This window comes from Hemibagrus wyckioides, linkage group LG29 (assembly GCF_019097595.1).
Source record: "Hemibagrus wyckioides isolate EC202008001 linkage group LG29, SWU_Hwy_1.0, whole genome shotgun sequence".
NCBI classification, from domain to species: Eukaryota; Metazoa; Chordata; class Actinopteri; order Siluriformes; family Bagridae; genus Hemibagrus; species Hemibagrus wyckioides.
In genome coordinates this window covers 3,397,337-3,421,483 of record NC_080738.1, presented here as the reverse complement: position 1 = coordinate 3,421,483, position 24,147 = coordinate 3,397,337, and the positions used below count along the sequence as shown (strand labels likewise).

At 40.7% G+C, this 24,147-nt stretch overlaps 2 protein-coding genes across 2 annotated transcripts in view; both read left to right on the top strand.

Moving 5' to 3' along the window:
* Positions 1 to 1,388: 1,388 nt before the first annotated feature.
* On the top strand, positions 1,389 to 6,144 carry LOC131348862 (serine/threonine-protein kinase pim-1-like). The gene is made up of 12 exons (XM_058384052.1): positions 1,389 to 1,451; positions 1,560 to 1,674; positions 1,773 to 1,869; positions 1,946 to 2,048; positions 2,142 to 2,282; positions 2,379 to 2,616; positions 2,935 to 3,029; positions 3,159 to 3,209; positions 3,411 to 3,789; positions 3,890 to 4,069; positions 4,175 to 4,288; positions 4,407 to 6,144. The coding sequence occupies exons 1-12, from the start codon at positions 1,389 to 1,391 to the stop codon at positions 4,427 to 4,429; spliced, it is 1,599 nt and encodes a 532-aa protein (XP_058240035.1). The 3' UTR covers positions 4,430 to 6,144.
* A 2,372-nt stretch (positions 6,145 to 8,516) lies between these two features.
* The window catches only part of mtnr1aa (melatonin receptor 1A a), a 24,836-nt gene continuing 9,205 nt past the window's right edge, over positions 8,517 to 24,147 (top strand). The window contains exon 1 of the mRNA XM_058384184.1: positions 8,517 to 9,000. Within this exon, the coding sequence (XP_058240167.1) occupies positions 8,799 to 9,000 (202 nt within the window). The 5' untranslated portion in view covers positions 8,517 to 8,798. The remainder of the gene's footprint in view (positions 9,001 to 24,147) is intronic.

The window sequence follows — 24,147 nt, the reverse complement described above, 5'->3', positions numbered from 1 at the left end:
TTGTCTGATTAGAAATGTTATCTATAACTGAATTCACACAAAATATCGAGTTATTTCTTCACCTCAAACGGTCAGTTTCTCTTTCACGCTGGCCGTCACTGTCCAGTACAGTGTGTTTGAGCTAATGCTAATTTCCGTGGGATTTTTACAGCGTCTAGGCTAAATCACTGCTTTCATAGCTTTAACGAGGATCAGGAAAACGTTATAGATAAGAAATGTAAGAAACACGACTAGATACTGTAAATATTAGTTTTTTCGTAACACAATTACGAAGCGCAAAAACTATCACAGCGAGGTTTATAAAGCGTTGCTATGGTTACGCGATCCTACCGCCATTTTGTGACATTCCGCTATAACGCGTGCGCTGTGTGTAAAATGGAGGAAGATTAGACCACCGCAAATAACACACACCAGAACAGGGTCATTTTTAACAAACTCATTTTACATCCAGGTGAAAGTGACCTCCGGTGGACAGAACCGGGATTTTTTATTATCTCTCTCCTGAACACTTAGCTTTCTGTTTTAGAGAAACGTGGAAATGTTTTAAAAAATAACACGAAATAACCATAAAATCACTGTTTCCTGTTTTCTTTTTCAGAATCTGAATAAAAATAAAAATGACAGATATTCTTAAGCCTTTGGACACACAGGTTCCTGCTACAGTTCCCTCCAGTTTAGGTAGGACACACACACACACACACACACACACACACACACACACACACACACACAGGTTGTGGAGATTGTTGAATGTGGCTCAGGGCTTCAGATTAGTTTATACATGATACACCATTTCATGACAAACAGAAAGTGATCATTTGAGGCACAGTGTTTGGAGGAACATTATCATTTGAAGGTTGTAGTTTTTCATCATGTATAGAGAGTGTACAATGCTTTAAAATACCTAACATTCACATGAGCATAGAGACATGGCATTACTCTGTAGCTCTAACTTTGGTTTTCACTGCAGGGAACAACACAGAGCACAAACCTGAACCCAGTGAATACAATCCTGTACATCTTTTCCCCCTTATGAGGTGAGTCTCTCTTACTCCGTTCATACAGCACACAGAAATTGGACATTAATTGTAAACCATATCATCAGGAGGTTAATATGTGTGCAGAGTAATCCAAATAAAGCAGCTGTTTCAACATGTGTTGCAGCAATGCCGTGGAGAAGGAGACTCTGATTTACTTTATCCAGCTCCAAGCAAATAACTGTTTCTTTAACAGTCATCTTCCCAACCAAGCAGAAAGCTATTTCTTCTGGAATATAATGGAATTGTTCTGCCGTCAAAATGGAGTAAGTGTCGTAGTTCGTTAAGCTACATCCCCGATACCTACAATAGCCGTGATGGCTAACGTTATTTCTTTTACAGGAAGTGATGATGTGCGAAGTCGCAGCCGTCCTCTTGAAAGGCTACGGCTTGCTCCGGAAGAAACTAGATAAAGTAAGCAGATCACACACACCAGTATCAGCATCTGTCTGTATGTGTCGGTGTAATTTTGCAGTGTTTTTGCCAGTATCCTGCTGACCATCATGACAATGTCTGCTACAGGTCAAAGACGCTCAGAGATGGAAGGAGTGGTGCCTTCCTCTGGCTCGACTTCTGTTCTCCGCTGCACCGGATGACGAGCACAGAGAGGCTGTGATTAAGATGGGAGATGATCTCGGTATGGATACACAGTAATAGTATTTTTCTAGAATTATCATATCATGATGTGTCATGAATGTAACTGCACTGTGACCTGATCCTCACATGTATCTGCAGCCTCCAGAAATCTGATCTACCCGGCGCATATCTGCTACGTGGTGGCGAAACTGGAGCTGGGGTCGCGTAGACACTTCCAGTTGATCGGATACGACAGGTATTGTACATGTGTGTGAGAGAGAGAGATGTTTTTCTCCAGATTTGTGACTGACACATTGTTCTGTTTGTTCCAGTGTGCCATTTGGCTTGACGGTCTTCGTCAATCCCATCATGAGAACTGAGATGTATGAATACGTGCTGTGGCTGACCTCAGGACAGGCCCAGCCAAGCTTCCAGGTTGGAATTTATCCATTTTTATTTTGTCATGGACACTGATCAGTCAAAACTAACTAATAGACTGAGAATGAATGAATTTCTTGTCGCTCTTAGATCTTCAAGTTGTGTGTGGCCAGCAGAAATCTTTTTTTCGGTTCACCTGAATTAAGCTTTAAATACTGTGAGGTCATCACTAGGGCAGTCATCACTTTCCCCGACAGAGTCACAAGGAGCTTGATTGAACACCTTCTTTTGGTAAGTAAGATTATTCCTCATTGTGAAACAGTTTCTAGGTTTTAAATGCAAAGCGTCGCCCTCATCACCAATCTACTTTCCTTGTCTGTCTTGTAGCTGTCTTGCAAACTGCAAAATAAAAATTCAGAAGAACCTGAGTGGCTGCTAGCGCTCCGGCAGCTGCACAGAACTACATTAGCAAACGCTAATGTCAGTGATGACCCAGAGCAGCACATGGTGTCTACCAGCCAGAGATTCAGAGTCTCTGAGATTCAGGAGTTAAAACATGATCCCCCGAATGAGCCGATCCCTGAACTCCAGCCTCCTGGTCCGGAGCAGCTTGCTGAACTGGAAGGTATGTTACACTCCACCATGTGGACAAAAACTAAACTGAACCTTATAAACTATTTGTATTGTGGAAGCTGGAAGTACAAACTCAGTCCACAACAACATGATGATTTCTGATCATTTCTCTATTTTTAATGTCAAGACTGTACTATGTACTTTAGGTACTTTAACATACTCCAGGAAAAGCTACCAAAAGAACCATTCTGTAATCTAATAACCACAGACACCACAAGTCTCATTCTTTACTGCAAGAGAAGACACTGAGCTCGATGCTCTATCTTTCCTCATTCAATTTTAATCAACTAAATTATTGTCTGTTTAACAGCTTTGCTTTCTTCGCGGTACCAGTTGGGAGATCTGCTGGGGAACGGATGCTTCGGCTTTGTCTTCAAAGCGGTCCGGATCGCAGATGATAAAAAGGTAAAGTTTGTAAAAAAAGAAAGGTTTTTGCTGATACATGTTAATTGCTGTGAATTTGTATTAATTAAGCTAATCAGAAAAAATGATGCCTTTTAGAATTGACTAATTATTTCCTGTATATGTGAACAGGTCGCTGTTAAGGTCGTCAAGAAGTCCGGATTTACCACAACTATGAAAATGGTAAGTAAAGTTACTCTAATTCACTGTAGTAAAATATATTCCTCCTCACATACAGGACATCATTTCATTACCTGTCGTTTATCATAGATATTACAGGAACACAAGAACTGATCTAGCAGTCCAAACCTTTACCATTGGAACATTTCTGCTTAGCACACTTTAGATGTATTGACATCCAGCCCATGTCTGTTCTCATTTTAGCCCGGAGAGACGGAGGAGCTGCCCTCAGAGGTGGCGCTAATGAGAATGGTGTCTGAGCCACCTGTCTGTAGCAACGTTGTGGAGTTACTGGAGTGGTTTGACATGGGCCATCAGTTCGTCATGATCATGGAACGGCCCAGTCCCAGTATGGACCTCTTGGAATTCATGGAGCTTCAGGGAGGTTCCCTGTCTGAAGCACAGGCTCGAGACATCATGGTGCAGGTGATTCGGGCGGCTCGTCACTGCTGTGAACGTGGAATGGTACACAGAGACATCAAGGCCGAGAATCTCATCATCAACCCCGAAACCCTGGAAGTGAAACTGATTGATTTTGGCTGTGGGGAATTGCTGAAGGACACTCCCAGCAAACATTTTTTTGGTAATTACACAAGAAACAATCAGAAGGAATGCAGAGGAGAAGATTTTTAAAACGATTTTGTGACATTGCTCTTGGTGTTCTTTCTCTCTTTTGCACTCAGGCACTATATTCCTTATACCTCCTGAGTGCCTGTTCCGTGGAGAGTACATGGGTGTTCCTGCCACCATCTGGGGTCTGGGCATTCTTCTGTATCATTTCCTCAGTGGACAAATCCCCTTCATTGATATAGAACAAGACATCAATTATGGGTACCTGAATGCACTTCCTGACGTGTCTCAAGGTGAGTCGATGCAGAAACATGCACAATAAACTAAATATGCTAAATAGAGCAAAATGACCTTAAACTGAACTATTGATTTATTTTTATACATTTTTATCTCAACAGAGTGCTTCCAGCTGCTAATGTGGTGTCTGGATTTAAACCCTGAAACACGCCCAACATTCGAGCTCTTGGCCAGGCACGAGTGGTTTACTGGGGGCAGTTCAGGACAGAGTCCAGGTTAGACAGCGAGTAGACCTGATTAATATGATTGTAAAGAACAGAAAAACAGAAATGTGTCTCAGTTATGTAAGACTCTGATATTAAACTTCAGTCCATTTTTCCTTTCTCTTATCAGCTCAGGAGTCTTCTGGACACTAAAACCTGCTACTGAAGTGTGTGAACTCTGATGGGAAGAGCAAGACGAGAAAGAGAGACCGAGATCAGAAATTCAGAATTCTGAATTATTTTTACAATGGTTACCATTCTGTGTGGTCAACTACACCTTTGTGAACATTTTACACTTGTGATTTGCCTTTTGCCCAGCAGGGCTACACACACACACACACACACACACACACATACACACCACTCTAAAATATGGCATAATTTCATGTAAATAAACACTTATGCTTTTTTTACAAACTTAATTTATGAACAATAAAACACATTTACATGAAATTATGCACCCTGCTGAACTTCCATGACCAAGCTGGAAGAGGCTGGCATGCGGGGAAGAACCTGGCATCGTCTTAGGAGAGGGTTGATGATCTCAGGATGATCAGGGACTTTTTGTCCTCTGTGGTGCTAACTGCAGTGTCCCGATGCAGAGTGTTCATGAGAAGCACATTCCTTCTCTTTTTGGGGCAGTAGGAGACAAGAGCATGCGTGTCAGTAAACACAAACTGGGAGGAGAATGTGGCCCTTTCTCTTGTCGCCAGCAGTGCAGGGGGAAGCTCTGGTTTGTTCTTTCTCACGGTTCCCACCATGGCCAGCTTCCTCCTTAGCACCTCCTGGCCAAGGACATGACATAGGATGTGAAAAAGTTGTCACAAGAGATGCTGTGTCCCTGAAAACCCTCTGTCACCTTGAGAACCACATGCTGGCTCTGATTCTTCTCTGGCTGGCCATCCGCAGGTTTCCCAGTGTACAGCTGCATGTTCCAGGCGTAGCTAGTCTGGGCATCACAGGCTACCCAGATTTTGATTCCATACTTGCCATGTTTACTTGCCATATATTGTTTGAATCCACATCGACCTCTGAACGGGACCAGGCTCTCATCCACTGTCACATCAGTGCCGGGATTATACATTAGCTGCAGGCGACACACCCACTTATCCCAGACCTGTCGGATGGCAGCCAGTTTGTCTCTGGCATGGCGCGCTGGTCTGGTGATGCGATCATCGAAATGAGGTGGAATGTCTTCAGCAGCAAAAAATTGCCCTCCCCATCTGAACATGCCACAGTCTGGACGTAGCCTCTTTACTGGACCGGTAGACCCCAGCAAGAATCAACAGACTCAGACTTCCCTGTTGATCTTTTTTTTTTAATCTATTTTCGTTCCAACTGTCACCATATACACGACACCCCTCCTTGTTGGTCATTTCTATCACTATCACTATCTTTTCAATTTCCTCTGACATAAACACCTCAAAGCATGAGACAGCATACCTTGTTGGCCCTCCTCTCCTGCTCTGCCCCCAACATATGGCGTTGTTTGCTTGGAGGAATGGAGGACCAGAGAATATTTCCATCTTTGGATTGGACAATATCTTTAGTTTCAGGAGGCTCCTCTTCATCACCCTCTGACACTTCCTCCTCCTCCTCTTCTGCAGGTTCTGCCTCATCTCTCTCCTCCTCCACAGGGTCAAAAATGAGGTCAAGGGCCTGTAATGCAGTGTAGGTCCTCTTCATTTTGCTGTCTCAGAGTGAAATGGGAAATGCCCCAAGGATGCTATAAATTCATTTTTTTTAATTGTTATCTTGTCCCCAATTTGGCAAAGGCATATCTCATAGCTTTTGTTTTGTCTGGAGGCCCAATGAAATGCAATTCCCAATGCTTTGAAGTGTGTTTGACTGTGTGTGTGTGTGTGTGTGTGTGTAGCCCCATGTTGGTAGATCAGATGTTGCAAATCACAAGTGTGAAATGTTTATAAATTTGTAGCTTTTGTTTTGTCTGGAAGCCCAATAAAATGCAAATGTTTTGAAGTGTGTTTGACTGTGTCTGTATATGAGGTGTGTGTGTGTATATGAGGTGTGTGTGTGTGTGTGTGTGTGTGTGTGTGTGTGTGTGGAAGACCACAGATGTTATAAAATATATTTAGAAACACATAATTCAAAAAAATAGTAATAATCAATTTTACTTGCAATGAGCATAGTATAGAACCATCCATGTTATTTTCAGGCAAGTATGTGGAAGAAAATTGTATTTCATGCAAGTATTACTGATTTAATTCCCACTAAAAATTCCCAAGACACCAAATTTACTATTGAATTAATTTAATTCAGAAAAAAGAGAATCCACTAATCTTTTGGTGTTAATGACTGAAGATGAAATTCCTTTCTCTTCCAGCAGATGGCGGCACTTGCACTTGGTTTGTTAACAGTATGGAGAGAACGGAAATAAAGAAAAATGAAATGAAACATCCAGTATCTCAAAATATTAGAATCTTTAATAAGATACTTACAGAAATGATTTAGGATACAAAAAAGTCAAACGTAAATTATGAGTAAATGATGTTCATTTATGCACGTAATATTTGGTTGAGACTCCTTTTGCACAGATTACTGCGTTAATGAGGAGTGGCATGGAGGCCATCAGCCTGTGGCACTGCTGAGGTGTAATGGAAGCCCAGGTTACTTTGATATCGGCCTTCAGCTCATCTGTATTGTGGGGTCTGGTGTCTCTCGTCTTCCTCTTGACAATACTCCATAGATTCTCTATAGGGTTCAGGTCAGGTGAGTTGGTCGGCCAGTCAAACACAGTAACACCACAATCAGCAAACCAGTTCCAAGTAGTTTTGGCACTGTGGGCACGGGCCATGTCCTGCTGGAAAAGGAAATCAGCATCTCCATAAAGCTTGTCATCAGATGGAAGTATGAAGTGCTCTAAAATCTCTTGGTAGGTTGCTGCATTGACTTTGGACTTAATAAAACACAGTGGACCAACACCAGCAGATGACATGGCACCCCAAATCATCACTGACTGTGGACACTTCACACTGGACCTCAAACAGCTTGGATTCTGGGCCTTTCCTCTCTTTCTCCAGACTCTGGGACCTTGATTTTCAAATGAAATGCAAAATTTACTTTCACCTGAAAAGAGGACTTTGAACCACTGAGTAATCTCCAGTTCTTCTTCTCCTTAGTCCAGATAAGATGCTTCTGATGTTGTCTCTTGTTCAGGAGTGGCTTGACACTAGAAATGTGACACTTGTAACCCATTTTCTGGACACATCTGAGTGTGGTGGTTCTCGATCCTCTGACTACAGCCTCAGTCCACTCCTTATAAAGCTCCACCATGTTCTTGAATTGGCTTTGCTTGACAATCTTCTCAAGGTTACGATCATCCCTGTTGCTTGTGCACCTTTTCCTACCACACTTTGCCCTTCCAGTCTCCTTTCCATGAATATGCTTTGATACAGCGCTCTGTGAACAGCCAGCCCTTTCAGCTATGATCTTCTGTGGCTTACCATCCTTATGGAGGGGGTCAATGAGTGTCTTCTGGACAACCGTCAGGTCAGCAGTCTTCCCCATGATTGTGGTAGTGTGTACTGAACCTGACTAGGAGATTTGTGGGATTTCTACTGCATTAAAAGAGAGTTGCTCAAAGTGGAAATGAAATATTCTAATGTTCTGAGATAAACTTTTTTGAGTCTAGAATATATACACTTCTCATTTTCTGAAGTAACTTAAGCAAAACATATTGAACTTTTCCACGATATTCTAATTTTTCCAGATGCACCTGTATATATTTCTATAGCATGCAGAAACACGTCTTCAGTTAAAGTTCACATCACATATCAGAATGAAGAAAAATCTCTGTCACTTTATCTGTGTCATGGATGTTGACTTTATAATATCTTTATATCTTCAGGGGTTTCCACACACCACGATCTCTCTAGAGTTTACACACAATGGGGACAGGGGGTGGATCTGATACTAAATTGTGCCGTGTGTATGTGTCTGTGTGTGTGTGTGTGTGTGAGTGTGTGTGTGTGTGTGAGTGTGTGTGTGTGTGTAGCACTGGGGTTTCATCCAGAGTGTATTCCTGACTCATTTACTCTGTGATCCTCATGAGCATGAAGCGCGTGCAGAAGATGAATAAATAATCAGTCAGGACACGTGGACTCGGACCTTACACACTGCCCTGTGTTCCATAAACACTTGCAGCGCGATTGGCGCACACAGGCACGCGCGCACGCCGTTTGTAAAATAAGTCCCGCCCCTCACATCTCCGTGCAGTGTTGCCACATTGAGAGTTTTTCAGGGAGGTCGGATATATATATTTTTTTCCTGATCTAGAGAATCTGAAGAAGTTGAACAGGGAGGTAAGAGGATCTGGCAACCGCGCGCACGATCGCACTGGAGTTAAAGAAACTTTACGCACGGTCAAGGTGGAGTCCATAATTCCCACACGCGCGCGCACACACCATGGAGAGACGCTCACCGCAGGACACACACTCTTCACCCCCCCGGCTGAAACCAGGCAGTTGGATGGACACGCAGCGAGCCAGATGTTAAGTGAGAAATGCCAGCTGTTGAGCGGCTCGCGATGCTTCTGAACGGGAGTCAGGTGAACGGCTCCACAGCTGGAGAGCGCGCGCTCCACAGACCGCCGTGGGTCACCACAACGCTCGGCTGCTTCCTCATCTTCACCATCGTGGTGGATATTTTGGGAAACCTGTTGGTGATTTTCTCCGTCTACCGGAACAAGAAACTTCGGAACGCCGGTGAGTGACACGCGCGCGATCCAGAAACGACATGCTGCTTTTCTACAGTGGACTGAAGTTAACTCACCTCGTTAAGTTAGATATAAAATCAAATCCATCACTCCCTCAGTTCCACCAAATGAAAAATTATCTTTTGGGAACTTTTAGGGTTCTTATAGACATTAGGGTTGTTTAAGAGCCATCCATGTGGCACGTGTTGCTGGGGTGATACCATCAAGTGTACACCTTCTGCTTTGGATCTTCTACCTGGATATGTGCACAGAGAGAACTTTTAACTCGTGTAAGATTGTTTCAATGTAAAATATTATTATACATATATAATAAATGGACGCACGCGCACGAGCATTGCGCGCGCACTCCGGGTAGTTTAGGCGTTGCGGAGCTTTTGCTCCTTCTTCAGGTTTACGCTTTCATTCATTTATCTTCTTCACGGTTGCATTGTCCTCCAGTAACTGTCTCTAGCGCGCGAGCACTCGCGTGTAATTAATGCGCGCTCCTGTATTAAATTGACGCACATCGGCAAAGACGTTCTCTCTCTCTCTCTCTCTCTCTCTCTCTCTCTCAGGCGCGTCTTATCGGTTTATATTTATTTATTATTATTTTGCCGTGTGCGCGCGCATGAAACACGTGCCGCTCATCATATTTTCTCCCTTTTTTTCCCCACGTCACTTTTCAGAGAGACAGTTTTGTCCTTGTTCAGAATTACGGGCCACGTGCGATGCTCGTGCACATTTGTCTGGTCTGGTATTGAAGCAGGTTCTTGATCCTAAACTGTGACCTGAAGCTCGTCCCTGATGTTTTTATCTCTAAATCACCCGAAAACTCGCATCTTTTCCATAGGTATGTGAATGTTGTCTGCATTTAAAAACGATTTAAAATATCTCGTTCCACCCTATGGACTGCTGATCATCTTTTAAAGTGTGCACCTTTTCAGAAGATTCACACCAAATGCACAAAAGATGCTCCTTACAGGTTAAAGGATCAAAACATAAGCCCTTCATGATAAATATCATTCAAATCTAATTATAGTTTTAATCTAAACATATTTAGCGGGTTTCAGAAGGACATATTTTCCTTCATTGTATCAGGACACACCTGTTTAAACGATGTTGGAAGACGTTCTGTCTTCTGACTTCATGACGCGGAGATTCAGAGAAATCAAATTAACTCTGACCCACATTGCAGCTCGAATATGTTTCCTAGATCTCATATCCCCTGGACTGGATTTTTTAAATGAAAACTTTTACCGTCCCACTTTTATTTGGGTGTGGAATCTGAAATAGACATCAGCTACTACTGGGATGCTGTAGAACTAACCCTGCCTGCTCCTAACCTGCTTCTTAGCTGGCTTTAGTGTGTGGTTTTGGTAAATGTGTGTAACATGTGTAAGGTCTGGACCTGCGTTTCATGGACAACAGAGAAGTTTTAGATTTCATTTACATGAATTATTTAGGACGATGTGTTTCTTCAAAGCCACAGAGGCAGAATATGAGGGTCTGTCGTGTTTCTGGACACTTTGGAACATGGCAGTTCAGGTCCTGAGGTCTGGATATGCCTCCTAGATGAGCTTCCCTTCTGCACGTGCTCATGATCCAGACCCGTCCATTTCAGCTGTGCTGCAATTATTGTACACATACATTCTGCTAATGTGTTGCTGTACGCTAAAGCTAGCATTGAAGCTAAAAATATTATTCATCTCACTGTGAGGAAGAAAGTCCAGAGGAATATTCTGTACAGATTTTCCACAGCAAAGGTGAAAGTTGTGGAAACTTCATTTCAGATCAGATCAGGTTTCAGATCCACATAAAAACCTGCACAAGTTTCCTTTGCCAGTAGTGACAGCTGCATATGTCCCAGTTTCTCTGTGTGTGTGTGTGTGTGTGTGTGTGTGTGTGGAGAATTTACAGATCTCCGTCCTTCAAAGTTTCATTCATCCTCCTGAGCTCAGTTTCTCTCACTCCCAGGTTTCTTTCAGCTGAACTTTATGCTCCACTTCACCATCACATCTTTATAATCTCTCCTTTTTTTAATGAAACGTTTTTGTACCTGATTATATAATAACCTGCTGTCCAGGATTTAAAAAAAAAAAGTTACATAAATCATGTTTCTGCTATTCCATAGTTTTGTATGATGGAATGTGTGTGTGTGTGTGTGTGTGTGTGTCTCTGTGTGTGTGATCTTTTCAATCCTTTCATCTCTGAGTTGTTTCAGTAAAATATGTTGAATATGATGTATATAGCGTATGATGTTCAGCTGATTGCTTGTTAGTTTATTTATTCCTTTATAGGTTTATTTGTTTATTCCGGCTCATTGGTTTTAAATACTGATTCATTCAGTTGATTTTAATTCATTCAGTTTGTTCATTTGTTTATTCATTTTTGTGTTCATTCTTTTACTCATTCACTCATGTCTTTGTAATAAGTCATTTCTTTATTCATAAGATGGCTTGCTTCATTCATTCACTTGGTTTCTTTTGCTTAAAGGTAATTTACTCATTTTATTTAACATGCTGTAATTCATTCATTCATTATTTCTTTATGTCTTTCATTCATTCACTCAGTTGGTTATTCACTCATTCAGGTGTTCAGTCAATTCAATAGTTCATTTTTTGTGTTTATTCACTCATTCATTCATATTAGGTCATTTCTTTATTCATAATATGGCTTGCTTTTATTGATTTGCTTGTTTATTTTTGCTTTTACCTCATTTACTCATTTTAGTCACAACATGTAAGTCATTCATTCATTCATTCATTCATTCATTCATTCATTTGTATTAAGTCATTTCTTCTTTCAAAAGATGGGGTGCTTCATTCATTCATTTGGTTTCTTTGCTTTTACATAATTTACTCATTTTATCCACAACATGCTGCAATTCATTCATTCATTCATTCACTCAACTGGTTATTCACTCATTTATTCATTGCTTCATTCACTTGTTTATTTTTTACTTTTACCTCATTTTTCTCATTTTATTAACAACATTCTAATTGTAATTCATTCATTCACCCATTTAATTGTTCAGACATTTCATTTGTTCATTCATTCATTCATTCATTCATTCACACTCATTACTTATTTTTCTTTTTTTAAATTAATTAATTCATTCATGTTTCACTTAATATTTCTTTATTCACTTTGTGTGAATTTCTGCCTGTTCTGAATGAATGGATGAAGGAAGGAAGGAAGGAAGGAAGGGAAGGATAGATGAATGAATGAATGACAGTGGTAAGCTCTTCTTTCTCTCTCTCCTATGCATTTATCATGATGTGTGTGTGTGTGTGTGTGTGTGTGTGTGTGTGATGTTCCTCGTGTTGTTGCTACCTACAGCTCTCTGTTTTTGGCTCCAAATCACCCTCACATATTTTTCAGTCTTTAAATATAAAAGTTTTATCGAAACATCAGAAAACAAGTTTGTGGTTAAAACTATAGACGCCGCTAACAACCTAGCCCACTATATCAAATTAAGCTAGCTAGCTTTCTGAGCAATCAACAACTCATTCATCAAAACAAAGCAAACTTTTGGTAACTCTTTAGAAATAATCTAGTCTTTTTTTTGTCTAACAAATTTCACCCTGCTTTTTTTTTTTTTTTTGTTACAGTGCAGCAAACTTTAAAGCTTTCCTCAGGTGCTAGCAAAGTTAGCAAAAGCACCACAATGATTGTGAGCGAGCTAGAATGGGCTGTGTAGAAAAAACTGAAGTCTACGTTATACCGTTCAAATCAGTTTACTCGAGCGGCACATCACTGAGTATGTACACCAACTTGGGAGCGTTGCCTACGATACCGACATTCTTTATATTTTGAACACTTTGGAATTTTAGGAGTTTGTTTGTTTGTATCCAGTTCAGGAAATCAGAGACATGTTGAGACGGCCTTGCTACAGTTCCTTTCCAAATATTCTTTTGCATAGTATGAAAAGACAAAATGTATTTTGTGAATTCTGAAAAGCGGCGCAACAGGCTGACGATGCTAGCGCTGGTCGTCATGGAAACACCTGGTCCTTATCCCTTATTGGATACGGCTATCATGTGAATGAATCAAAGAATGAATTTTTTTTTTCTTTCAGATTTCTATAGGAAACTTTTCTGTAATGATGTCTGTTGAAGGTTGTGAGGTAATAAACACGCCGTTTTCCAACTGCATGCTAGCGTCTCGGCTCGCCAACATTCCCACCATACTTATGCAGATATGATATCAGATTGCTCTCCGAAGCTCTTCTTCTTTTGTTTTGTTTTGTTTGGCCTCTTCCTGTGCCTTCCAGCTCGGCGGGCTTCTCCCATCGTGTCCGCTTCCCATAATAAACCATTCTGGCGTGTGTGTCCCTGTTCATTCCACTTTGCTTGTTATTTTAATACTGCTGGCGACTGTGTGCTCATAACAGATCAGGAAGGTTTAGCTTAAATCCACATACTGTCTTAAAGATATCTTGCAGGTTTTCTGGCAAACACATTCGTTTTATTCATCTGGACTGTGATTTAAAAAAAAATAAGCCTTTGTTGTTGTCAGGTTTTTTTTTTTTGGAGTCGGGGACTAGCGGGCTCCGTGTGTGCTAGAGGAGAACGGGGCTCGAGGGCACCGTGATGAGCGATGTGATCACAGGACCAGGCGTGTGACTGGAAAGTTATTAAATGCAACAGCTGCATGGCGCTAGAGCCAGGTGAAGCTTCCTTCACATTCACACTGACCTACAAAACGACATTAGACATATAGACATTAGACTAGAGTTAAAAAAGAAATCTCAGTCAGTGATACGTTAACATCTGTAGAAAGAACATACTGTATGTAACAGTGTGGCATAAAAAAAGAAGGACATTGAAATTCAGCAAACTGTGCTAACATATACTAAGGCTATGATCCCCGATTTTTCCAGTTAAAATATATTTCAAAGCAGGAATTATAGAAATCTCTGGAACTGCTAAGTCAGTTATCGTTTATGCGCAGTTCGGGCTAACTGAAGGTTTGTTTGTTTATTCGATGTCATTCTGGATTAGCACATTCGTTTATGACACTCTGACCATCTGTCAGGAAAAAAATAAATCTTCATTTCTAGGAAACACCATGTGTGAGTTGATGCTAACAGGTGTGTAAGTGTTTACTGAGCCAAACACTGGAACGCTGTGGTCATAATTTGCTAGAGTGCACTATGCTAGGCATGTACAAACATTCCATTTCATGAAAACCTGCTAACGTCTTGCTGTCATTTACGATATTAGTAATGTTAAAATATATTTTGTTGTTTTGATTGACTGTTTAAGTGAATGTTTTAATTGTTTTTTTTTTTTTTGTTTTTTAGCCAGATAGCTAGCTTTGGCAGAGGATATTGTGGACATTTTGAACAAACGAAACAAATCCTGTCAGTAATCCTTTCATCTTTGCTTATGTTAGCTAAATGGTAGAAATGCAGGCTTTCTTCTTGAAGACCTCAGTTGATGGCAAAATCCTTCTAGTAAAATCTGTCTAGTAAAGTCGGCGGCCACCTTGTCAGTTATTTCCCTGGATAATGAATGGAAATGGATGGATGGAAAGATCTGAAACTTGCTTCTCCATCAAAAGCGTTCCTCTAGGGCTCTAAGTTTGTACTTCATGTATCTTTTATATTTTTTTATGAAGCGTAGCTAGGTGTTAGCTTGGCGGCTTGCATGTTGTTAGCAGTGCCAGCGTTTCTTGCTATCGTTTTACAGGACATTTGCGACATCATGGACACTGGGATCCACCAGCACAATGCATCCAACTGCCCAGTTTACACAGTACAACAAACGGATGCCCTCCTGCTGAGCTGTAGCACTAGCTGTTTGACCTTTTCCTTACACAAATCATACAGCGCTATGGGTGATGTTTGCTCTTTGCTACAGACTCTGTTTTTAAAAGCAGAGACGTTCACTTATATTATATTTTATTATATTATATTATATTGATCAGATAATAGATAATAAACAATGCTATATATCAGCGGTTTCCATTTTCATTCATTCATTCTTTCATTTATTCAGTATCTACTCAACTAAACTCCAACCTACTACACTCAAAGAAACCAGCGCACCTCATTACAGGTTTTTACCAAATCCCACAGCATTGGCTCTTGTTTCTCTCTGGTGTCACAACACAACGGATCATGGATCACTTGCTAAGACACATTCAGTACTTTCCTAATGGAATTCGAAGCAGGACACATGAGAAAAAATGGTTTCTAGTGGTTGTGAAAAGTGTTCATATTAAAATGCAATGCATCTTAATGGTTTACCTGTTGACCTGGTACTAATTCCAGACCTCTTAGATCCTTTCCCAGTGGAATTCAGGGTATTAGCTTCGAATCCTAGATGTATTTGATGGTTTCCCAGTGGAATACAAAATTTCCAATTGCATTTTTTTTCCTTGAGTCTTGTCATCTTTGACGCCTTTCAAATCTTTTACACATTGTAAATTAGAACTGAACCTGTTTCTTTTGCTTCGTGTTGGCTCGGGAATGTTTAGTAAACTTATTTCCTGTCTTCAAATATGTGTAGAAATGGTTGAAAAGGTGACCTGTGACTAATTCTGGACTTGTTTGATGGGTTTCCAGTGGGATTCACAGTGTTGAGCTTGAATCCAGACGTCTGATGTTTTTCCAATGGGATTCACGGTGTTTAGCCTCAAATGCAAGACGTATCTGATGTGTTTCTTTCGAAGGAATTTAAAGTAGGGCACAGGTTTGTCCAGTGGGATTCAGGAGATTTACTTTTGATGTTAAGCCTTTGTTAGAAGAGCAATCAAACGTGTCTTCATTCATAGGTCACCTTTAAAATCTATAGGACTCGTTACGTTGTGATATGGGAACTGAAAAAAGCAGAATCTGTGATGGTTAGTAATGTTATTTCCTGGAAAACAGGTAAGCTTTCTGTTGGTTCTACTGGTTCTTCGATGGTTACAATGGGGAAAGAATTCTAAACATGTCACAAGAATGATAAATTCCATCAAAAAACCTGTGCATCCCTTTGGACACCTTTGAATGCCTTTAGAAAACCAATACGAATCAGGTATTGGTTAACCTTTTAAACCATTACAGCTCATTACACTGTGATAATCAGCACCAAAGGAAACATTACTAAACATCACTGTTGGTTCCTAATGGTTCTGTGAACCCATGACTGATTTTTTAAAGCCATTCAAAGCTGACCAATGGTGTGCTCTGGTCTTCTCTGGACTAAATTCCTCATCGTCATATTTAGAATCTTTCCCAGTTCTTGTATTCTACCATTAAAACCATCACAGAACGTTTAGGAACCAACAGAAACCTTTCTCGCTTTCACTTAATCAAAACATAAAGACAATTTGCCATATGACTGATTCTAGATCCTTCTGAAGGTTTTCCAATAGGATTCCATCCTGCATGCCATCAATCCCACTTGAAAAACATGAAAGGCATCTACTATTAATCACCGAACATCTAATTAAAACAACAGAGCCACCAGGAACTCATCAGAAACTTGTAGCAGAGTGTGGAGATGACTGTTGCAATCACAATAGATCTTAATCTTAACTGTCTTTTAATGTGATTCAAGTTGTGGAATGAGACACAATGTACTTTTCCTGATACCGCTTGCACCCAAAGGAAATGAGGAAACTCTTCTTTTATTGTTTCAGCAGCTCAGCTTTCTCTTATAGACGCATATCTGATTCAGCCAGGCTGCTTAATGTCAAGTGGCAGCTTTCGAATCAGGCCAGTAATTAAAGGAAGTTTATCACGTCTTTCTGTTTGCGTCCTAGAACGTGTGCCGAGATTCAAAACGAGGTGCTACGGCCTCCCGCAGTTCTCACGTGTGTACGCTTTTGTCCTGGTTTCCTTTATATCTTCGGCTCTTTTTGTAACATAAAAGAACGTTTCCTGCCATTATGGACACCAGAAGTGAATTGTGTAATAACCTGCTGCACACTCCACTTTTCCCTCTCCTTGAACAATTTATCTGTATGATTAGACTCCTTAGAGAAATGCGAAAATATTCAGGTTATTTCTCCTTCCCTACTCCTTCTGATTCCAGTTTCTTCATAGCATGGCTAACTTCATCTGTGTTAACATGCTGACATGGATTATGTCAACCAATAATTACTGAGAAAAATAGATAAAATCACTTGCCACTTGTTGACATGGAAACGTATAACACTACTCTTTTCATAGGTGCTGTCTCTGGGTGTTTATTGGCCAATAGCGAACCGTTGTATCTTTCAATCAAACAAATTACACTGTTGTAATCATTCCCATTAGACCATGGATGTTTACAGTTCAAGTAAGGACACTGTGCCTGTCAATCAAAAGCAACAAGTAAACTGTAAATATTCCCGATTTGGCCTTGAATGCCTTACCATTTCGGGGTAAAAGGGGAAATTTTACCTGCCAATCAAGTATTTGGCCCTCCCATAAAACTCCCTGATCCGTGATGTATTAATTCGAGTCGAAAGTGTAATAACATTGGTTACTGTAGCATGAAGGAGTTCGGAGGCTGAAGGTTAAACCTGGATTCCTTCTGTATGTGCAGAAAAACATCAATCTTAGTTATTTATGTTTAAAACATTTACCACAAAGCTTGGAGAACGCTCCAGTTTAAACAGGTGCTTTAATTCTTAAAACCTCATTAAGAAATAATTGTTTAAGGACATAATCAAATAGATTCTTTTGTACGCCTACGCAAGAAAAAACATTTGGAAAAACACATGGGAAAAGCTGAGAGAAATTGTGTTCAGGTTCACACTGGTTTAACGTTGTTCTCAGTGATCAGGGCTATGCTACATGACCAGGCTGATATACAGCTAAGAGGCTGAAGGCGTAACTAAGGAAGTTGATGGTGTAACTACGGACATTAATGGCATAACTAAGGAAGTTGATGGTGTTACAAAGGAAGCTGATGGTGTAACTAAGGAAGTTGATGGTGTAACTATGGAAGTTGATGGTGTAACTAAGGAAGTTGTTGTAACTAGGGAAGTTGGTGCAACAAAGGAAGTTGATGGTGTATCTATGGAAGTTGAAGGCATAACTAAGGAAGTTGAAGGCGTAACTAAGGAAATTGATGGTGTAACTATGGAAGTTGATGGTGTAACTATGGAAGTTGAAGGTGTAACTAAGGAAGTTAATGGAAGTTAATGTCGTCTGTCATCTAGACAGCAGCATCCACATCCAAAATCTATGCGTCAGCTATTCAGGAGGCTAGAACAGATCCAGACGTCTCGTCTGATTTGTCTTGTCTGATTCGTGTCTGATTTTCAGTATCACTGTTATTTTTTTTGTCTTTGTATTTTTGTCTCCAGCTATAAAGCAGATGGGCTCAGCTGTAATCTGCTTAAACGCTGGGGGTAGGATACAGCGATAGAGAATAATATCATTTTCACATCTCTTTTTTTTTCCAGTATGAAACAGCTGAGGGTCCACTTAAAGCTGACCTGCTTAAGTCACTCAATGTCTTTTATATTCTGACATTCTGACTCAGACAGCCGAATTCCTCTTATTAACCCTGGATCAGATCCATGTGTCACTCTCAAGGTCTTTATCCTGAAATGGGAACGTTTCAGAGTTTCTCAGTACATTACAATTAGCCTTAAAATATATATATATATCATATTTTATAATTAGCTAAAAATAGTTCTTAAAGTTTCATCTCTAAGGGAGAAGGCAGAAATATATATATTTTTTCACCCTTGTTTTTCCCCTGCAACATTCTGTGGAAATGTTTTTGCCTGAATTACCCTACACTGGCCATATTCTCTCCTGTCAAGTCAAATCATGTATTTATCCCCTGTAGGATTCACTGTTCATACTGACCCCAACCCCTCCCCTCCCTGCTGTATCCCACCCCCTACTACTACCCCACCACCACCACACACACACATACACAAACACACACAGAGCAATCAAACCGAATCTTTTCATGGTGTGTTGACATTTGATTGGTCTGCCCTGCTTCTTCCATGTTGTAGCCGTCGCTACTGTTGTCGCTTGCGGGTGTGTACTGTTCAGCAGATTAGCACGCTAACTGTACCGGCTTTGAGTTGTTTACTCACCACTCGGTCTCTGCTACATCCTTCATCAAACAGTAAATTATTTAGAATTAATAGTGGGTAGAAACGAAAGTCATGAATGGGGAATTAATGAAACCACAAGCCATTCGTATGGGTTTGTGACTTTAACTCTCCGTATCATGTGACTCTATAAAAACCAGCTGGAGATCGTTTGCTGCTCGTTCACGCTGCACAGACGTGTTGATTGATATTTACACCACAATGATGACTTTATATATAATCATAATCTGAAACTCCTCCAACACACCTCCTTTACCTCCTCAGCGCTTTAAATTCACTCTGCTGGTATAAACATAGCAATGTAGCTTTTCTTCCGCACTTAGTAAGTCACATCATGTCATGTTCTCCTTCTATTTTCTGTTCAGTGCTCTCAATCTGTCTATCTTTCTCTCCGGCACAGTACGCCTTTGATAAATCCACAAGCCTATCTGTAAAAAGAAAACAAAGAGGCTTTGATTAATGTTATAAATGTCCATTTGTCTCTGTGAAAACAAGGACAGAAGACAGGAGCCCGTTAGTTTGATATAAGCGCTGCCTTTCATTCTCTATCAAATGCATTTCATTCGTTTTGTTCTTCCATTACGGCTGCATTTCTTCTTTAATACCTGTCTTTATTTGTTCCCTCTCATTTCACTCGCCCTTTTCTACCCCACATTATTGTCTCAGGTGATGTGAGACAGAAAAGCAGATGAAGCTTCACACTTGCTTCTGCTCAAGCGGATCCTGACTGTCAGAGTGAACGGCTTCAAACACACACACCCACACATTCCTGATGCTCCGACACCATCTCAAAACTTTGCCTCATTACCTCAGTCTTGTTCAGAGGCTTCCTCTAGTATGTAGCGCTTTGTTTCAGACTCGAGCGCTGATCTGAGGACCGATTTCACTTCAGCGTCTGTCGTAGTGCAGACCTTTTCAGCAGGTATGATGACGGGTTTTTAAAAATAAATAGCGAACGACACGTTTTAACGCTTTTCCAGCTGAGAGAATGCTGGAAAGCAGATACGGGGAATAAGTTAGCTAAAGCTGTACACGTGATCTAGCTCGCTTTTAACCGGCAGCTTCTTCGAAAACACACAAAGGAAAGTCACAGTGACTGTATAAGTCAGACAGAAATATCAGGAATGTCAACATTTACCTCAGATCGGTGGGTTAAATATTAACAAAAGACTCAGCGTGGCTAGAATTACGCTTGAATTACGCTTAGCATGAGCAAACTTTCATGAAAAAACACTGACTGTATTAAACATAAAAATCCCCCTTTTCTACACACACACACACACACTTCCACAGCGTCTGCCATTCTCTCTAAACTCATTACCTCAGCATGTTCAGAGGCTTTCTGAAGGATCAGAGTTTCCTTTCAGACTAAACCCACATATGAGCGCTGAGCTAGGATCACTTTCACTTCCTCGTAAGCTTTTTCAGCATTTGGTATCGTTCCTGTAGGTACAACGACAGCACTTGTGCTTTACAAATGGAAAAATCATCAAAACAAGTCAGAGGCAGACGCCAAGCACAAACTAGCAAAGGATAAGATCTGATCTAGCGTTTCTCCTTTTATACACACACTGGAAAGGTGTAGTGATAGAATAAGTGAGATAAATATCAGGAATATCAACATTTACCTCAGTTGTGTTGGTAAATAATTCAGAAAGGACTTCATGTGACTAGAATTTCACTCTAATAACACGTAGCATTACACATAGCATTACACGTAGCATTACACATAGCATTACACGTAGCATTACACATAGCATTACACGTAGCATTACACATAGCATTACACGTAGCATTACACATAGCATTACACATAGCATTACACATAGCATTACACGTAGCATAGAGTTCTGTCATTATCCTGAAGGGTGCCAATAATTCTGGAAGTCAGTCTACATTTAATCCTTTTGTTCATCTTCCTGTTTGTCCTTCCTTTCCTTTCTTTCTCCCCTCACTCTTTATCCCTCCATCCTTCCATCAATCGCACTGTTGTTCTTTTCCTTTCTTGCTCTCATTCCCCCCTTTCTTTTTAAATCTATTTATTTATCCGTCATGCCCTCTATTTATCCGCCTAGCGGTCTCATTCTCTCCTTCTCCCTTTCTTTCCACTCTTAATCTCTCTCTCTCATTCTCTTCATTTCCCTTTCTTTCTACACTTAATCTCTCTCTCTCTCTCTCTCTCTCTCTCTCTCTCTCTCATTTTCTACCTTTTCCTTTCTCTCCACTCTTAATCTCTCCCTCTCTCATCCTTTTCCCTTTCTTTTCTCTCCACCCTTTATCCCTCCATCCCTCCTTTCCTTCCCTCATCGAGTACATCTCATCCTCTTTAATAAATAAAAACTCTTTTGGCAACATGCTGTTACATCTGAGTGTGCTTTTTCTCTGCTCTTGTTCCTTTTCTTTCACTCTTTATCTCTTTTCCCTCTCCATCTATCCCTCTCTCTCTCTCTCTCTCTCTCTCTCTTTATCATGGCTCTGATCATCAATTCACATTATAAACTCGAAGTGCGGTGTGATAAATGTTCATGTGGATGATGAAAGTGTTAAAAATAATAAAAAGCACTTTTACAATTGCTGCTGAACTTAATCCTAAAGCTGAAGTTTTCTGATGTTCTGCGACACCTGAAACGTGTCGGAACGGAAAAAAAAACGCTTTTTGAAGTCAAACACACACACACACACACACTCTTACGTCTTCTCTTTTTGAACTTCCAGTACTTGATCTCGAAAGCTGCCGTTTGTTGCGTGACGTACCTCTACCGCTTTTTCTCTCTGGATGAAAAGACTTCACCTTGAAAAGATGGAGATAAACACTTCTAGTTCCGAAGTGTTTGAAAGAAAAGGAGAGCGTTCTGCGCTCAAGAGAATCTTCTCCAAGTGTATTGGAATGTTGCGGGAGTATTACAGAAGTACACAATTTGTAATGATTGATTCACACACACACACACACACACACACACACACAGACTTCTGAAGACCTAAAAGTGACTACAGTGCAGTGTCAGGTTATCTCTCAGTGACCTGGTCATAGCAGCTTTTATTAGGTGAAGGTTACGGTTCTTTCAAAGGTCCTCATAAACACATAGAACCTGAATGTGTGTTTTAATCGGGTCAGGGTTGCGTGCTAACTGGCAGATGTGGCTTCTGTAGCAAACTATTATTGGCAGAATTTATTACAGGTGTGTGTGTGTGTGTGTGTGTGTGTGTGTATATATATGCAAGTGTGTGAGGACAAGCTAACAGCAGGAGGCCCAGTCTGAATGATGCACACAGACAGACATGTCACATGGAATGAGACCACCTGAAGAGAAACATTTTAGAGAGAGAGAGAGAGAGAGACAATAGAGATGCGAGAGAGTTATAGAAAGAGAGATGGACTGGAGAGAGAGAGTGATGAAGAAAGAGAGACATAGAGGGTGGGAGAGAGAGAGACAGACAGACAGGAGAGAGAGGGGGGGAGCAAGAGACTCATAAGACGAGAAGGGTTCTGGATGGCTTCTCTCATTTTTTATTTGTTTTACTCAGTGAGCTGTGTGTGTGTGTGTGTGTGTGTGTGTGTGCATGCGTGAGAGCGAGATTAAAAAAAAGAAAAGAATGGAAGGATGGAGAGAGAAACAGATGACAAAACTGGAGGCAGAGAACATGAGGTCACAGCACAAAGGAAACTGAAAGACAGATCCTGTGTGTGTGTGTGTGTGTGTGTGTGAGGAGTTAAGAAGTCAACTGAATAATTCAGATTTTTTAGTTCATAAAGTAAAGTCTTTACCAACTACCTTTAAATGTAATAAACAGAAGATCTTTGTAATTAGCACACATTATGATTCTCATGCGGCGTGATGAGTTTAGCGCTCGTTCCCACGCTCGCCTCGGGTTTTAAGTGCCTCACGCGAATCGCACGCTCGTGGGCAAATGGCTAGACTTTAATTGCATCCGCTGGGCTTATGACAATAACTCTCTTCTGGCCTGTTATGCAACGGAGAAAACCCCGACGCTGGGGGCGAAGACTCTTTTCCTCAATGCGGTGCCGAGAGCCAAAGCAAAACAAACCCGAGACTCAAAATCCATCACACACTCTCAAAACACGCTGTTTAACACGAGTCTGTATCTGAAATTAAAACTGAAGTGAGGATGGCCTAAAGCAGAAGACAAAAAGATCAAGTTAAAATGAACCCCTACTACTCAACCGCTAGGAATGTTAGAATTCACCGGAAAAAACCCCAGATGTAGAAAATATCAGTGTTGTGAAGCATAGGATAAGATTTCTGACCCTGATCAGCTACACCACTTCATAACTGTACAACAACGTGTGCCATATTTCCTAAAGTATCTGACATTAATGAGACCAGGAAGTTACTAAGGAAGCCAGTGCGATATTCGTGACAACATAGCTTCAGATAAAATGAAAGCGAGAGGTTACGAGGATTTATTTATGCTGTATCTGGGAAACATCTTACAACAGAAATGCTTTTTGCCTTTGTTTGATGAAATGTATTATCCATCCATCCATCTTCTCTACCCGCTTTATCCCTAATTAGGATCACAGGGATCTGCTGGAGCCTATCCCAGCACACATGGCAGGGCTACACCCCACTACAGGTTCACATGAAAAAGACCTGTTTGAACCCAGGATTCGAACCCAGGACCTTCTTGCTGTGAAGTAACAGTGTTAACCACTAAAGCCACCATGCTGCCATAAACGTATTATCTTTCATTCTTATTATTTGCTGTAAAACATTTTTCCATTTTTTTTAAAAGTAGCTCCTCTTTCCACACGAACCTGCCCACCCTGTCTTATACTATCCTCCCTTCTTTTAACATTTGTTGTAGTTCTCATTTTGACCACTAGGTGATGACTAGAGCAGCGATCAGTCTATGGACTCAATAGAAATAGGACAGCGAGTGCGGAAAAGAAAAAACAAGAAATTCGATGTCAGCGTTGGCTTATACAGTCAAATACTATTTTTTGGTCACTCTAAGGAAGTAATGGACACGTCAATGGAATTTATATTTTATGGATTTAACGTGTTGATTACAGGAGCAGTTCTTAAGTAGCAATGTACAGACTCCAGGATTCCAGGGATTATCGCCTGCAGCAATGAGG